General features: G+C 35.6%; 1 protein-coding gene across 1 annotated transcript in view; it reads left to right on the top strand.

Annotated features, from left to right (window-relative positions):
* The window catches only part of WDPCP (WD repeat containing planar cell polarity effector), a 370,463-nt gene that overhangs the window by 51,786 nt on the left and 300,988 nt on the right, over positions 1–17,689 (top strand). Inside the window, exon 2 of the mRNA XM_029937462.1 lies at positions 17,154–17,238. Coding sequence (XP_029793322.1) covers positions 17,154–17,238 — 85 coding nt within the window. The remainder of the gene's footprint in view (positions 1–17,153; positions 17,239–17,689) is intronic.

The raw sequence follows: 17,689 nt of genomic DNA, 5'->3' as shown, positions 1-17,689 counted from the left end.
TCTGTAGTTGGGTATTTAATGTCTACCTAATGCTTTAATAAGTTAGCTTGACAATCTACATAATATACATCTAAAAAATAAATGCCAACTGTGGGCAGCTCAGCGGTTTCACACTGATTTTTACATGCCAGGTGACATCGTTGCAACGTCAAAGCAGTGAATTATACCAGAAAAATACTACTAATATTTCTATTAGAAACTATTCTTTCATGGAGAGTGCCTGTTGAAGTAGTGTGATTAGCTGCTATTACAGTGGTAAAACAATTAATTGAGGGAGGATAAAGGATGCTCACCAAGACATGAAAGGCATTGTTAGCACAGGAGTGAACACCAGGGATGAAGCATTTACTCAGTGTTCACTGCTATTTCTGTCTTCAAATGTGTTCTGAATAAACTTCTGACGAGGTGGGAAACTTTTTCTTTAAATCAAAATGGCGCACACACATAGGATAAAAAAGAGTTCTACAAGGCTTATCAATAATCATGGCATTTGTGTTCTTCAGCACTCACCAGAGGCAACCACTTTCAATTCTTAAGTTATTTCTTCTGGTGTTTACCTCTGTATTTGTAAACAACATGCATTACTTATTTCTTCATTTTGAAAATTTTAGTTTTTAACCTGTTAAATTCCTACTTTGGGAGAGAACTTAACCCCTACCTTAGCACTTATGCCCTTCCATACAGACTTCTCTCCCTTCCAATACAGACATACCACAGTTTTTGGGTAATCCGAATTGTATGTCTACAGTATAATGAAAGTTTAGCAATGTAACATACTAAGATTACATTTTTTCTTGTATAATTGTGTGTTTTCTCTGCAGTAAATAATTGCCTTACTATTTAAGTTTGCTTTTTGTTTAATAGACCTATTATTTTCTTATCCCCAACTTTCCTGGCAGAAGTATAAATCTTCTTTCTGTAAATTTGTAGGCATCAAATAGTCTGTTACTTTCACCTTTTCGTGGAGCTTGCTCTCCTTCAGTGTACATGAGATACAGTTTTATCCTTCTATGATTTCCACTTATTGGTATTCTGGAAATCCTTTTTCCTTGTTCTTGTGTTGGATCATTTATTTCCTAGATCCCATATCGTCCTCTTTCATGGTTAATTGTATCCTTTGATGGGACACATTTTCCAGTAATTTCCTATAAAAAATGCATGATAATTAATTTTTGAGACCTTGCCTCTTTGAACATCTGTAATCTCACACTGAAGTGACAGTTTGGCTACATATAGAATTATAGGTAGGAAACAATTTTTCTTCAGAAATTGAAATTGACTTCTAACTTCCACTACTGGTGTTGAGAAGTCTGATTCCTTGATCCTTTTTAAGTGACCTGGGTTTGTCATGGTTTACTTTTTTGTTCTCAGGAAACTTAAGATTTTTGCTTAAGTTAAGTGTTTTGGGATTTCATAATCAGGTGCCTAGGGGGTGAATCTTTTGTAAACCATTGTGTTGGGTACCTGACAATTTCTTTCAAACTAGAAACTAATGCACTTCAGTTCTGAGAAATTTTCATGTAATTTTTCTTTGATAATTTCTTCCCTTCCTTTCATTGTCTCTATTTTGTCCTTAGTCATATGTGGGATTTAGGATTAATCTGATTCTCCAGATTCCTTCTCTCTCTGTCTCTCTCTCTCTTTTTCTGTGTGTGTGTGTGTGTGTGTGTGTGTGTGTGTGTAAGTATGCATTTCTCTTTTCTTTCTGTGAGATTTCTTCAACATTATTTTCCAAGTGTTTGTCTGAATTATTTATTTTGGATTTCATATTTCTTATTTCCAAGAGCTCCTTTCATCCTTCTTTCAGAGTAGCTCTCCTATTCTAAGTAATGTTTTTTGCTTTTCAAGTAGTTGCTCTGATACAGCCTCTCAAGAATGAATTTACAGTTCTCTTCTATGGTAGAGAGGGATTGCCCAGCTGTGCTGGCAGAGAATAGCACCTGGAAGTTTCAGTATTATTTACATAGAATTTCACACAGTTCCCTTGTTTTCAATCCTAAGCATTCGTTCAAAGTACTTGGTGTTTCCAGTTTCTGAGCCTTTCTAGAGTTCTAGCGCATGAACTCTTTGGCTCTTAGCCATCTACCCTACATATATTCTTGGCTTTCCACTTTTTTGAATCTGTTGTCAGTTACCTCTTATCCATCAGCTTTTTACTCTCCAAAATTTTGTTGATAACTATTTTGTTGTCTTATTTCTAATTCTGCTTGCTGTAAGAGTTTTCTTTTTATTGTTGATTGTCATTTTACATGTGCTCAATCTGCTGTCTTTATTAGGATGGTCCTCTATGCAGGATTTTTCTCTGTGTTGTCAACTTGCTTTGAGCTGGTTGTGCTACCAAAAAAAAAAAAAATCAACCAAGCATGACATATACCGTGTTTCTTTGATTCTAATTTACCACTGGTTATAAAGTGGCTATTGATTTAATGTCAACTTCTGATAAAAGAGTAACACTATTAAATGTATAATTGATTACAATATACATAAAGTTTTGTGTATTCATTTTCTCTAACGAGGCCTCTGGTTATGAAAATAGATGTATAATCTCAATTTTTTTGGCTGAGATTGTATTATATGTTAGAATTGATAACTCTCTTCCCTGTGCTTTATTCCTTGGATATGATTTATTTTCCTACTCTGATGTTATTGTACTCTTTGCATGTTTTTCTCTTCCCATTATCTCATTGTCCACTAAGTTAAGACTTCCTCAAATGCAGGTTCTTGGGTTTTTCTCCCCTTGCCTTTATATCTTGAATGCCTACCACAATGCCTGGCCCAATTTGGGACGTGGTAGATGCATTGCAAATGTAGATTGAACAAAACTGAAATAATTAGAAGATGAAATGATACTTAGTGAACTTCTAAAATAATCAGTATTTTTTCTTTTATTCAAATTGGGGTCTATTTTATGGATATTGAATATTCAGGAAAAGAAAACTGATGTTTATTGAACAATGATCACTTGCCACATATTTTCAAATACATTATTCTATTTACTCCTCAATAGAATCCAGTCTTAAAAACATGGGAGACTTTTTTTTTTTAAAGCCATGATTTGTTTGAGCTTTAGGGTAAAACGTGATTGTAATCTAGAATCTTCTTTGTTTTATTCTTATTTTTAAATATTAGTTAATTTTCTACTCATTAGGGAATTATTAACATTGTAAGCCGTGATGATGTATGCCTGTATTAAATATATTAAGGTGAAATTGATCCCTTCTCAGGAGAACTTGGTGGTTATTCACAGTCTTCATTTCAGTAAGAAAAGGCTGTTCTTTCCTGAGTTACCTACTTTGGTTTTCCATTCAAGTGCTGAAACAAAATATCGAAAGTGTTATATAAGTAATAATGCCGTGAGAAACCATTAGTAAAGGTGAAAATGACCAATCAGGGAATAAAGAGTATGAGGAAGATTCAATCACAATACAAAAGGATTTACTGAAAAATTCATACCAACTGGGAGCTTTTAGAGCTTGTTTACATTTCATGAAGAACTTGTCCTAGAGATTGAGGAGCTTGCAAATTTAGTGAGAGCCACTACCCAATATGGGAAGTCAAAATAGAATTAAACCTCTGATATAGTACAGTAACTTAAAAAGAAGACCTTAATTTATTTAACATTCAGCTATAAAACATTAATAATTCATGTTGGAGCTTATTTTTGTATTATCTATCAAGTTTGTTAAGTAAGTACTCTGAAGGTTCTTTAGTGCCTAAGAAATACCAGTTTTAATCAGATGTTTTAGATACATCATTTTATTTACAAACTATTGGTATGCTAATTAAAAATAATCCTTAAATAGTCATTCAAATAACTTCCTCAAAGGGTTTTCCAAGCAAAATAAATTAAATTTGGCCAGAAAATAGGTTTCATCTATATCTTTCACCATGGATTAATTATATCATTCTAAACTGACACCTGTCTTAGGTACTTAAGCAGAAGCTTAATGAAGAGGCTCTATTTAGCATAGCATTTAGGCAGAGAGAGGTAGAGTAGAAAGAGCACTGCACAGATAATCCATGGACATGAATTTTAGCCTTAACTATTCCTGTTACAAACTGACTGAACTTTGTGCAAATTGCTTTACCTTCCTAGACCTGTTTTCATATCTAAATTAAGAGATTCAGAGTCTATCAGAGTTGATTGGGTTGGGGGAGGGGAGGCAAAAAGACTCCTTGGAGAAACTATTCACTGCCCAGAAAAATACTTTTATGCTCATAAAAGCCATACGTATGCAGGCGAATACATGCACAATTTAGTACACAATTCCAGAGGGTGACTGTGAGAATTAGATGAAATAATGAATATAAAATGCATTAAGTAGGTATTTAAAAATGTTATACCCTCTCTACTTCCCCATACTGGGAGTGTTCTTCAGCTTTTAAATTTTGATAAAAGCCATAGGAAAAGGGGTTTTCAAGTCTCTTTTGGGAAAGAAAAAGATTTTAAAGTATACAACTATCAAATTGCATGAGATATTCTACTTTTTATAAGAGGCTGTTTCTTTCAACAGTTACTAGGGTTTGTTTTTGAGAGGAGGGGGTGGCAATCTGTCATCAAAGTGTTGACAAGTGAAATCTGACAAGGTTGAGGTGGTATATATAGCTGGAGGCCACTTCAAAAATTTTCGCTGTCGTTTCTATTTGAAGAGAAAGGATCTCTATCTTTGTTTTTTCATTCTTCCTCACTTTGCAACAGCCTTTGATTTATATGCTTTTTAAAACAGTAAATTGACAAATTATTTCACCAGTTAGCATTGGTTTAGATAAGAGCATTTCAGTATTCTCTTGTCTTTAACTCAGCTCTTTAGGAATTATTCCTGAAATTCAGTTTCTTTTCTCCTCAAAGTCCCATTTCTCTCTATCCATGTATAGAATAAAACTATACTTATGCAATTATAATCTAGAATAAATTATCACTATTACATTGCCAACATTTCTCCTTTGTCTTTTTATTTTTGTGACTGAACTACATCTTGACAAGAAGTCCATATTTTTGTAGATCAGAAAGGTGCATATATAAGAGGAGATGATAGGCAAAGATTATTTTATTGTTATTATTATTTTGCTTATGCAAGCATACTTTCCCCTCTCTACCCCCCACCTGGCCCCCACCTAAAGTGCCTGATATAAGCCATTGTAATTATTTTGCAAGGTCATTGAAAAAATGCACTTCAACTGGATACAAGTCTCTCTGGAATAATGGAAATTGTGTGCTGCAAAATATTGAAAATGAGCATCAGCAAACAAGATGTTTGTATTAACAGGAACCTAGAAAAAGGCTATGCAAAGGTCAACACTGATCTTTAAATATTAGTGAAATTTAATTTGTTGCATGTAATGAGTAGAAAGAAGAGGAAACAGGCCACAATAAAGAAGCCATTGATAAATTGTCTAAATGTCAAAACTGCTTACAGTATGGAAAATGTTGAACTGACAAAATATATTTAACTAAATGAATTAAACAATTTAAACAATGCCCTAGTGGAATGTTTTCCAAATTTAAGTATAACAAGAAATTTGTAAAGATTTTAGCCACAATTTATTTTGGGAAAGTGAAGGGACTCCTACTTTTCTTTCTAGGCAAAGACTCTCCTCTAACCTCTTTTATTAAGAGTGATGTACACTTTTCCTGGAACATAAGAATCTATTGTCTTGTGCTTCATCTAGCAATAGCATCATGTGACCATTTGTGAGCACCTGAGAAAAGCCACTTCTGGCCTGGGCATTTGCACAGCACTCGCTGAATGGAGCTCAGAAAGCTGTCTGTTAGGTTATGCTCAATTTTCAAAAACATGTGAATTCTATATTCTTTTATTTTCTTCATGTATAAAGTTGGTGAAAAAATTTCAAGGGCTAAATATGTCCAATTTCTACACTGAAGGATTAATGTTATTAATACACAGAGACTGAGATAAAGAACTCATTGGAAAGATGGGCAAAGATAGAAACAAGTAATTTATAGAAGAAACAAAATTATTTAAGAATACATAAAAAGGTATTTGATCTCTTTAATAAATGGAAAAATGAAACTGAAAACTACAGGAATCTAATTTTCACCTACCAGATTGGGAAAAATATAAAAGCTTGATAATTGTCCATGTTATTGAGGATATAGGGAAACAGTCATCTTATTGGTAGGAATATAAATTGGCAGAATCATCTCGGAGGCCAATTTGGCATCACCTCTCAAAATGTAAGGTGTGCATGTATGTTTTCATGGTATTATTTATAATGCAAAAAGTAGAAACAATGTACATTGAGGAAATGATTGAGTAAATTATCACTGTCCAGGGAGACATCTTACATACATTTTAAATTGCATTAAAAAACAATGAGGGATGCACTTCGGGATCCAGATGAAACATTAAGTTGTCTTCCTTGCTTCTCTGTCAGGTGTGCGGTTTTTAAACTATCAGTGGCATTTCACGTCTTCTGAAAACAGCGTGGCAGTATGTCTGTGGTCCATAGCACAGTACAAGTAGGATCTAATAACAGTTTGCATTGTAGAATATTCCCAGATAGTTAAATAAATCCAGTCTTTAATTGAGGAAAATAACCCAAACAATGAGGTCAATTTGAGTATGTGGATAGAGAATATCCGTGCTGTGGTGCCCAGTGAAAAAAGCAAATGGTATGTGTAGTAGAATATTTTCTTTACAAAAACACAAAGCAGGTAGGTATGGGTATGGACATACTGTAAGTACATCAAGGAAATCTGGAAGGCCACATGCCATACTGTGCAGTAGCTCCCTTCACAGTGGAAAGGGCCATTGGGAGGGGAACGTATTCATTTTAACATCAAATATTTCCATATTTGCACTTTGTAAAAGAATAAGTTTGCATTACTATTGTAAATTAAAAATTGATTTAAAAGTTTCTCTATTTTTTTGTATACTTTTAGGTTGTATAGGTTGTTTTAGAAATAAGGACTTTTTTCATTTTTTTAAAGTTGGTTTATTGAAACAATTTTTTTAATGTTTACTTTTGAGAGAGAGAGAGAGAGAGAGAGAGAGAAAACTGGAGTGGGGGAGGGGCAGAGAGAGAGGGAGACACAGAATCCTAAGCAGGCTCCAGGCTCTGAACTGTCAGCACAAAGCCTGACAGAGGGCTTGAACCTATGGACCACGACATCATGATCTGAGCTGAAGTCAGATGCTTAACTGACTGAGCCACCCAGGCATCCCTAAAGTTTATTTATTTATTTAGAGAGAGAGAGAGAGAGAACATGAGCAGGGAATAGGTGGAGAGAAAAGGAGAGAGAATCTCAACGGGCTCCACAGTGACAGCTTGAAGCCTGATAGGGGCTCAATTTCACAAACTATGAGGTCAAGACCTGAGTTGAAATCAAGAGCCTGACACTTAACTGACTGAGCTATCCAGGTGCCCAATAGACAGTGTTTTTAACACAGTGCTTTGTGCTTTTGTATTTTGCTTTTATCATATAATTGCTTAGTGTTATTTGTTAAATCTAAAATTTCATAAGTTAAAGTATTATGTTTTAGCATTTATTGAATACTTCCAATAGTTTCTCATTAGCAAATAAATATGTCCTGAGTATTTATACTTAATATTTAGGTTGAAAAGGTGTTCTAGACTTCTGAGCTCATCAAATCTTTACATACTATGGTAAAACACTTATATATAATATAGAAAAGATCTAGATACATAAAAATAATTTAATAATAATTGAAGGTAAATGTCACTGAGAAAGCTGGAACATTTATATGATAACTGCTGTTTGAATGAAATTAAAGGATAAAATTTTCAGTATTAATAGGCAATTAGTTATGTTGTAATACCAACTAGTAATGCTCAGTGCTTTTTATCTTCAAAGCATTATACGACATTAATTAATCCTTACAACATTGTTGCAAATGTAGGTCAATATCATTATCCTTATTTTTGTAAGTAGGGAAATTGAGGCAGAGAAGTTAAATGGTTTGGGGTAAGTTTGTCATAGCTAGATCTGAATTGAGGCATTTTTGGCTCACAGCCCAGCATTCAGAGCAGGAGAACCACACCTTAGGAGACTTAATCTCTGTGCCCTTGAGAAAACAGTACTTCTCATTAAACTATATTGAGGTCATTTCTACATGAAATTCAGAAACAAGTTTGATTGCTAACTATATAGCCACTTAAAATAAAACACATCTACCGTTTTTTCTTCTCTTGTTTTCCTGACACTAGTGTCTTTTTCCTTCCCTCCCCTCCCCTCCCTTCCCTTTCCTTCCTTTCACTCAAACCCACAAACCAAGAGATTGTGACCTAAGCCAAAGTTGAACACCCAACTGACTGAGCCAGCCAGGTTCGCTCTCTCTCCCTCTCCCTCTCGCTCTCTCTCCCTCTCCGCTCTCTCTCCCTCTCCGCTCTCTCTCCCTCTCCCTCTCCCCCCATACTATCTTAATTTCTTTTTCATCATCTTCTTGTTGGAGAATTACCGAAATACCTAATCTTGACTTTGTTTTGGGATCTTACTCAGTGGTTTTTAACTTTTTTTTTTTTTAGATAGTCCCCAAATAGTTTTTGTACAGTCCAGGCCCCTTTTCTGTATTTGTAGTTACCAATTAGACATAATCGATTCCACTTTTATACATTAAATTCCCACTCTGTCAAAAATTCAGCTTACCTACATTGGCAAAACTTGCTCCTTTTCTAGACTAACCTGTTTTTGTGTATGTTAATCCAAATCATGCTCTTGAAACTAGAATAAACCAAGTGGGAACAGGTCTGTGTAAGGGGTTCTTGTAAACTGGGTGTGGCTAAGAAAAATGATATTTGTGAGTCTTTCACAGAGTGAAGACGCTGAATCACGGTGTAAGGAAGAGAGAGAGCCAGAGTTAGAAACTGAAGGGCAAGGGAAAAGTAAACAAGAAACTGAGTAGTCAGGTTGGTGGCTGGGAGGATTGAGGTGTGTGTCTTGAGTAGTTGAGTTAGTCATGAGCAGAATGTACTGATTGTCTTTTATCTGGCACATGATGATAGAGACATGCCTGCCCAGTGGAGCCATGTTCAAGGCAAGGGCCACCATCTGTGCAGTAACTAGATTGCCATTCATTGGTGGTCACTCCAGATTCTTCCTCCTTTCTCACTTCTACAATTCATTAGTCCCCATAGGCTATTGACTCTTCAAAAAATCACTTGAATCTGTTTTTTTTTTTAAAGGCACATTCCAACTGCCACCATCCCTAATCAAGTTCTTGTTGCTGAATATTGGTGTTATTTCTTTTACTGTATTACTTTTCTAGCAGGTCACTTGTGTCCTCCTCCTGTGCTCCATCAGTATTCCCACCTAGACAATCTTCCAACAATTCTGATCTGTTGTTTACTTTTTCTAAAATACCTTACCAGATCAGAAACTTGTCACTATTCCTCATTAGCTGCCTAGCAGATGTGAAGTCCTGATAGCTAAATATGGAATTGAGACTTCCTTAGTAAGGCCCTGATTTATCTCTTTTATTTGTACCAAAATGCTTATTATTTCTCAAATAAGCCTTGCAACTTATATTTTTGTATACTGTTCCCTCATTTTTCTTTCTCTCCCTCTGTCAAATCTAACAATCCTCATAGCACCTGAGTGGCTCAGTCGGTTAAGCGTCCAGCTTCCACTCAGGTCATGATCTCATGGTCCGTGGGTTACAGCCCCTCATCAGGCTCTGTCCTGATGGTGTGGAGGCTGCTTGGGATTCATTCTCTCACCCTCTGCCTCAGCCCCCGCCCCTTCAAAATAAATAAATAAACTTAAAACAGTCTAACAATTCTCAAATGTTTTCTAATTTATTATCAAACTGGAGCATCTACTGAAATATTCCTAGCCCTTTGTTGTTAGATTAGCACTTACCATAAACTTCATCTTGCTTTTGTGGTTTATCTGCTGCACTAGATACTATTTGATAATAGAGATTCTACTTTGTTATTCTTCGTATATTGGACTCACAGTAAAATGTCATACACCTAAAGTGCTCAAAATACTGGTGACATTTAATTAATATAATTTAATTGATAATTAATATAATTAATATCCTAGGACTCTCTGAGGTACAAATGACCTGCCCTAAAGCTCTAGTCTTTTGCTGCAAGGAGGTTCAATCCAGGCTTGAGATCTCTTTGAGACTCCTCTGCCCTTTTACACAAATATTATCATTGCTTAATTGTTTGGCTTAGTGTTAAATATTTCAAAATACTTTTTAAAATCTTGATTTCTGATAATGTGACATTGATTATGTTCATGCATGTGCTTAGTAGGTATTATTAATGATTCTATGTTGATCGCCTTGACAAGAGATTATAAGGAATACACTGTGTTTTAAGTAATTTGAAAATTGCCTAATGATACAGTTAACCAGTGGTTTATCTTAAATTTATGCTTTTTAGTGGTCTTTATTTTTGTACATTTTGAATTGGTGAATATATATTACTCAGAAATTCTATTGGTGATAAATAGCGAGTATACACTCTAAGTTTATGCCCAAAAAAGATTTCCTTAGGCTCTCTGAGGTATTGTGCTGATACACATTTATTTTAAACGTCTTGTTGGTGCCAGGTATCATTTATCTTTGTTCAATGTCTTCTATTTGTTAATTCTTTCCTTTCCCATCATGTTTTACATTAGGGTTTTATTTGCCCTCAAGCTTTCTGTTCTTCCCAAAGCAGTCAAAATAGCTGACTTCAGAAACCAGGGAAGACAAATATTTTGCAGATTTATTTAGTGGCAAGTAATCTGTACCTCTAAAACATAGTTTTTCTTTTTCAGAAGAAAATTATCAAAAGTAAAGCAAGTTGCAGCATTTTAACACCGTTTTTATTTTGCATGTTACTTTCTTAAAATTTAGTCTACATGGTAACAATTTTCTTAAGGCAAATAAATATTGATTTAATATGATGTAACTGGTTTTGGAGGAAAGGCTTTAAACTTTTTAGAAATGTAAGTAAAAAGTAAGAAGGCTCTCTAGGATCCTCTCATCATTCTGTCCTCAAAATTTGGTGTCATAGGAGTACCTGGGTGGCACAGTTGGTTAAGTGTTTGACTCTTGATCTTGGCTCAGGTCATGATCTCATGACTTGTGAGACTGAACCCCACATTGGGCGCTGAGCTGTCAGAGCAGTGCCTGCTTGGGATTCTCTCCCTTTGTCTCTGCTCCTTCCCTGCTCACTTGTGTGCACTATAAATAAATTAATGGATGAAGAAATGAAGGAATGAAAGTAAATATTTGGACAGTCATAGATTCTGACCCTACAGGAGAACAATCATCTAGATTTAGGTTAAGATTAACTTAAATCATGCTGCTTATTCTCTTATGGAGATTGCAAATTTAGGTTCAGGATGTTCTTCTGAGACATCTGGGATGGTCATCAACCACCTACAAAATCAAAGCAAGCAGAAAATTGTAGAAGCTTACTAGTTATTTTAACATAAAAATTATGGGCATTTTGTTGTTGTAGAGGTTTTTCCTTTTTCTCTGCTTTTCATTTGGATTATCCTTTGGTATATTTTTTAAATTAAGTCATTCATTTTTTTCATATATCCCCTTAAATAGGTACTTTTGTTCTAGCTCCAAGTTGTGCATTGGATTTTATTCCCAGAGAAATGCACAAGGGCACTGAGTAGGGACAGCATTTCTCAGCTAACTTTTTAAGGCACTCCCTATTTCTCTCCCTTTTTAATCCCTGCCCATACCCCAATCCAACAATCCATCATTCTTCTGAAATTCTTTTCTTACGCTCCTTCAAAACAGCTATTTATGCACTAATAGAGTATTTGAATAATACAAGCTCAGTCTTGACTACTTCCTCCAGGCAGATTTTTCAAATGAGGAAATTACCAACATTCTTTTTAACTAGTGGCATTCTTGAGTAAGATGCAAGACTTTTTAAAGTCCTGCATCTTTTAAAGAATCTGCACAGTGTAAAGATGGCAAGACATCTTGAGGAGTAAAATGGATAATGACTTGGTCCCCTCTCACTATGCCCAAATAGTTATTATTGTAGATTTTTATAAACTTTTATTTACTTCATTAATTCTCTTTAGTTTAGATGTTTAAAGTTTAGGGTAAAAGAAGGATGAATAACCCATATTTGGTGATCTTTGGTCCACCTGCTACAGTGTGACTCCTGCAAAGCCTCCTTAATTATATGTATTTTGGGGAGTCTACAGGGTTGTCACATGTGCTCATAAACAAGTACAATCATTTACTAATGGACATTGGCTATTTCCTTCTCACTTCCTCAACCAACTATTTTATAGGCCTGCTCCATCAACTGATTATTGCTGCTGTTTCTCCAGGTGGTATGGATTACTCCTTGGCCATCAGGTCTACTTTTGTCGAATGTGGATCCCATTTTGTCTGGATCCCACACTCTTGCTGAGTATGTTCATCCAAATGGCTGCCAATGCTGCTTACTTTCTGCTGGGTTTCATCCCCTACAGCTACTTCATTACTCTTATGCCAAATGTTCCCTATGGGGGCCACAAAGGCATCCTTTGTTTTTATTTATTAATTAGTTAATTATAATTTTTTGAGAGAGATCTTATGTGTGTTCACACATGTGCGTGCTTACGAGCAGGGAATGGGCGGGGGGCGGGGAGAGAATGAATCCTAAGCAATTCCATGCTCAGTGCGGAGCTCAGTGCAAGGCTAGATCTCATGACTGTGAGATCATGACCTAAGCTGAAATCAAGAGTCAATTGCTTAACCTATTGAGGCATCCAGGCACCCCCAAAGGGATTCTTTCTAAAGAAGAATGCCCCTTTTTCCCTCTGTCCTGTATTTTTCAGTAGGAGATAATATAAGTTGAAGAATGTGGATCTTTATTTTCTAGTGTAGCCTGAAAGTTGTGACCTTTGATGCTTAGTATCAGAGGAAGTATGCCCCTGTTTCTTCACATCTTTTCTTCTCTGTTCCCAGTAAAATGTTAACCCATTTGCATCTCCTAATTCAAATACTTTCTCTTATGTAGAAACTTCTCTACAGATAGATGTTTTTCCTTCATAAATCTCCTATTGTACTTCATATTTATTCATTTATTCATTTCACCCTGTGAAATTACTATCTAAGGTCAGAGATTATATGTAATACACTCCCTGTTTGTTTTTCATATAATTTTACATAGTACTAGACATATTGAGTAATAGCAGTAGCAGCAACAACAATGGTTGCTTTTAATTGAATAAAAGTGCCCTTGAAATAGTCCTTGAGGTAGGTACTTTACTATGGGCATTTTATATCTGGGGGAGCTTAGAGAAGCTATGTGAGTTGTCCAAGTTAGCTAGTAAACTGAAAAGTTAGAATAAGAAACCAGGCAATTAGAGGGGCGCCTAGGTGGTTCAGTCAAGTGTCTGACTTCGGCTCAGGTCGTGATCTCCTGGTTTGTGGATTCGAGCCCCATGTCGGGCTCTGTGCTGACAGCTAGCTCAGAGCCTAGAGCCTGCTTCAGATTCTGCGTCTCCTCTGTCTCTGACCCTCTCCTGCTTGCACTGTCTCTCTCTCAAAAATAAATAAAACTTAAAAAAAGAAAAAGAAACCAGGCAGTTAGAGTCTAGAATGTACTCATTAAGCCTACTAAATCCAAGTAAACATTTAGTTTATTAACCATTTCTTTAAACATTCTAAACCTCACCCATCCAAATGAGAAGGGTGCACTTTACATATTCTAATACAGTAAATATTTTGGTTTTTAAAAAAGTATAACCATAAACTAATCCTGAAATAAGCTTCATAAGACTAACTGAAAGCAATTCTAAAGAACATGGCTTTGGAAATATTTTAAGTAATAGTAGCCTCACTAGAGTCACTCCCAAGGAGACAGCTCTGCAAGATAAAGTACAATTGTGGCACTTTGTACAATAGCCAAATCATGGAAAGAGCCTAAATGTCTGTCACCTGATGAGTGGATCAAGAAGATGTGGTATATATATATATACATATATATATACAATGGAATAGTGTATGGCAATGAGGAAGAATGAAATCTGGCCATTTGTAGCAAAGTGGATGGACCTTGAGGGTGTCATGCTAAGCGAAATAAGTCAGGCAGAGAAGGACAGATACCGTATGTTTGCACTCATAGGTCTAACAGGAGAAACCTAACAGAGGACCATGGGGAGAAGAAGGGGGAAAGAGAGCTGGGGAGAGTGAGGGACACAAATCATGAAAGACTATTGAATACTGAAAATGAACCATGAACTGAAGGGGGAAGGGGAGGGAGAGAAGGGGATGATGATCATGGTGGGGGACTCTTGTGGGCAGAAGCACTGGGTGTTACATGGAAACCAATTTGAAAATAAACTATTAAAACAATTGAATTAAAAAAATGTAATTAGCTTAATATGGCTTTTTCTGAACTGCCTGCTGATAAGGAACCTCGTCTCTTTCATAGTAATGGAGTCCACTAGCTCTTCTGCCCCATACCTGTGTATAGTGGCAGCCAGCTTCTGGTGACAGCCGGCAGATCTGGGGATTGAAGGGTCCTTTGTTCTATCTCTAACTTTTTTAAGGTACTGTAGTACAAGAAAGAGAGTGAACTCAGATCAGTCCAAACATTTCTATTATTTTTATAGCCTGTTTCCTTGTTACCCTTTTCAACTGTATTTTTTAATCTTTTTTTTTTAAGTTTATTTATTTATTTTTTAGGGAGAGAGTGCAAGCAGAAGAGGGGCGGAGAGGGAGAGAGAGAGAGAGAGAGAGAGAGAGAGAGAGAGAGAGAGAGAGAGAGAGGGAGGGAGGGAGGGACAGAGAGAGAGAGGGAGAGAGAGGGAACTTGCGCGAGAATCCTAAGCAGGCTCCGCACTCTCAGCTTGCGGCTCTGTCTCACGAACCTCGAGACAGTGACTGAGCCGAAACCAAGAGTTGAATGCTTAACCAACTGAGCCATGCAGGCACCCCTTCTGTCACTTTCTACCATGCATTGTAATCTATCGCTATACCTGGGATATGCCATCCTTTTACTCACACTGCTACCTATTCTCCCCCCCAGTCTTCCACATAGCCCAGTACCATAGAGTACACAGATTCTGGAGCCAGTCTGCTTAGATTCAAAGCCTGCCTCACCTAACTGCTGGCTCTGTGACTTCTCAGTCCCTCAGTTTCCTCATTGTAGGAATAATGATGATACTTCTTCAAAGGATAGCTATGAGGCTTAAATAAATTAATCCATATAAAATGTTTGGAACAATGCTTGTCTCGAGGTAATAAGTATTTAGCGAGTATTGCCTTTTGCTGTTATCATCATCATCATCATCATCATCTTCTTTATTATCATTTACCTGGTGAAATCCTATGCTTCTTTGATGTCCTGCTAAACATTTGACAATTTCTTAAGCTTTTTCACAGCCCCACTGTTCCAGGCATGGATGGCCCTTATTTTATGCTGCCACATTGTTCACTCTGTCCTTTCAATATTGGCACACTGCCTCTTGTTATTTGAACATGCATATGTTTCTTGATTATGGTAAATACATTGAGGTCAAATGTAAAGGTGAAGGAAGAATGAAAGAAGTTTGTACTGTGTCTAAAATTATTTGGAATTATCACCCTTATGAATAATAGGGCAAATGTTTTTAGTCACACCTAATGTTAAAGAAACTGGGGGCTTTTTTTCTCTAAAAAAGTCATAAAAATTTTTCAAGCTTTCTTTGTTATCAGAATTTTATTGGAAAGAACAATTCTTTTATGATCTCTATAAAGATATCAATAGTTTAATACATAACGAACTATCCATGTAATATAGTACTATATGTATTTCTAAGTAAACATTTGGAAGTTAAATAAAAATAAATTTCTGTCAAACATTTGTAAAATGTTGACTTTTTTTCTGATTCTTATTGGTCTTTCTCCAATTAGTTCAAATAATGAGGTTCTACTTCATGAAAAAGTATCAGGAATGACCATCACTAGCTCCTGATACTAAAACTGGAAGGAAATACTTGATGTACTCTTTTGTTATCTTGTTTTGTCTTTTCTAATGTAGTTAGAGTAGACTACAGTGAGATGCAGATTAACAAACTAATCTGAACATTTGCTACTGTGGCTTCACACATCTACCTTTAAGTAAATATTTCTTGTAATAGTAACTATATACCATTTACTTCACAAATTCCACTTTATTTGTTTAACATGTAATTCATTTTTGAGAGACAGAGAGTGTGGGGAGGGGCACAGAATGAGACACAGAATCTGAAGCCGGCTCCAGGCTCTGAGCTGTTAGCACAGAGCCCAATGAGAAGCTCAAACTCATAGGCTGTGAGATCATGAACTGAGCCGAAGTCCAATGCTTTACTGACTGAACCAACCAGACTCCCTACAAATTCCACTCTAATTAGCTTGTTTATATGTGGGAGATCGTAAATATTTGCTTTGTATATTAAAAATACAACACAAAATGTGTTTCTATGTAATAATTACCTAACAGTTGTTTCCTTTTCTTTTTTATATAAATATTTACTTTATCTATTTTTAAATTTTTAAATTTTAAAATTTTTATTTAAATCCAAGTTAGTTAACATATGATGTAATAATGATTTCAGGAGTAAAAGTTAGTGATTCGTCACTTAACATAGAAAATCCAGGGCTCATCACAGCAATTCTCCTCCTCAGTGCCCATCAGCCATTTAGCCCATCCCCTCACCCAACAGCCCTCCAGTAACCCTGTTCTCTGTATAAGAGTCTTTTGTGGTTTGCCTTCCTCTCTGTTTTTATATTATTTTTGCTTCCCTTCCCCTATGTTCATCTGTTTTGTTTCTTAAATTCCACATATGACTAAAATCATATGATACTTATCTTTCTCTGACTTGTTTCACTTAGCATAATACACTAGTTCCCAGATGTTTCCTTTTCTTAAAAATGTTTTTAAAATGCTTAAATACTAATTCTAAATATACTCCGTGCCTTAAAAATCAGGCAAGTTACTGAAAATTTTTTCATATTATCACATTTCTCAGTGAGAAGGCATACTACATTTAGGAAGAATGTGTTTTTCTTTTTCCTAGAGTTTATTTCTGGATGGTTAACCAGGGGTACATTAAAATATGTTTATTCTAATGGGCCATATCTCAAATATTAGTAGTGACAAATCATTCTATTTTTCTAAGGGATCTTGGTTTTATTGACAATGGAAGATAATTAATTGGTATCTCTTTTTAATTACTTTTTGAACAGGACAGAGATTTCTTCTGCCTTCAGATGTCTTTCTGCTTGACTGAACTGCACCTGTGGTCTTTGAAGAATACTTTACACATTGGAGGTAAATGAGTCTGGGTTAATTTCAATAATTTCCAAGTATAAGTTATAATGTTATAAGTAAGTACTAACAAAGGTTAGAGCTTGGATTCTCCTGCTAGAGTTGCAGTATTTTTTATACTTAATGAAGAATTGGCTAATGAAAAATAATTCTTTTTAGTTACTCTGAAAAAGTTATTTTTTCAATTTGACTTAGATTTTCTTTTGTGAAAACTATATTGGTCTAATATTTGTTTCAATTTAGGAGATATTCATGTTCAATTTTTTTTCCTAGGATTGTTCCTAATGGCTGATTCATAGTCATAAATATTTGTAGGCTAGCTAATGGTAAGGGTATTTCTGTTTAATAGTAAGATAATATTTCAGGGGTGCCTAGGTGGCTCAGTCAGTTAAGCATCCAACTCTGATCTCAGCTCAGGTGTTGATCTCAAAGTCATGAGTTCAAGACCTGTTTT

The sequence above is a fragment of the Suricata suricatta genome, chromosome 4 (assembly GCF_006229205.1).
Source record: "Suricata suricatta isolate VVHF042 chromosome 4, meerkat_22Aug2017_6uvM2_HiC, whole genome shotgun sequence".
Lineage (NCBI taxonomy): Eukaryota > Metazoa > Chordata > Mammalia > Carnivora > Herpestidae > Suricata > Suricata suricatta.
This window is presented reverse-complemented; position numbering and strand designations above follow the sequence as displayed.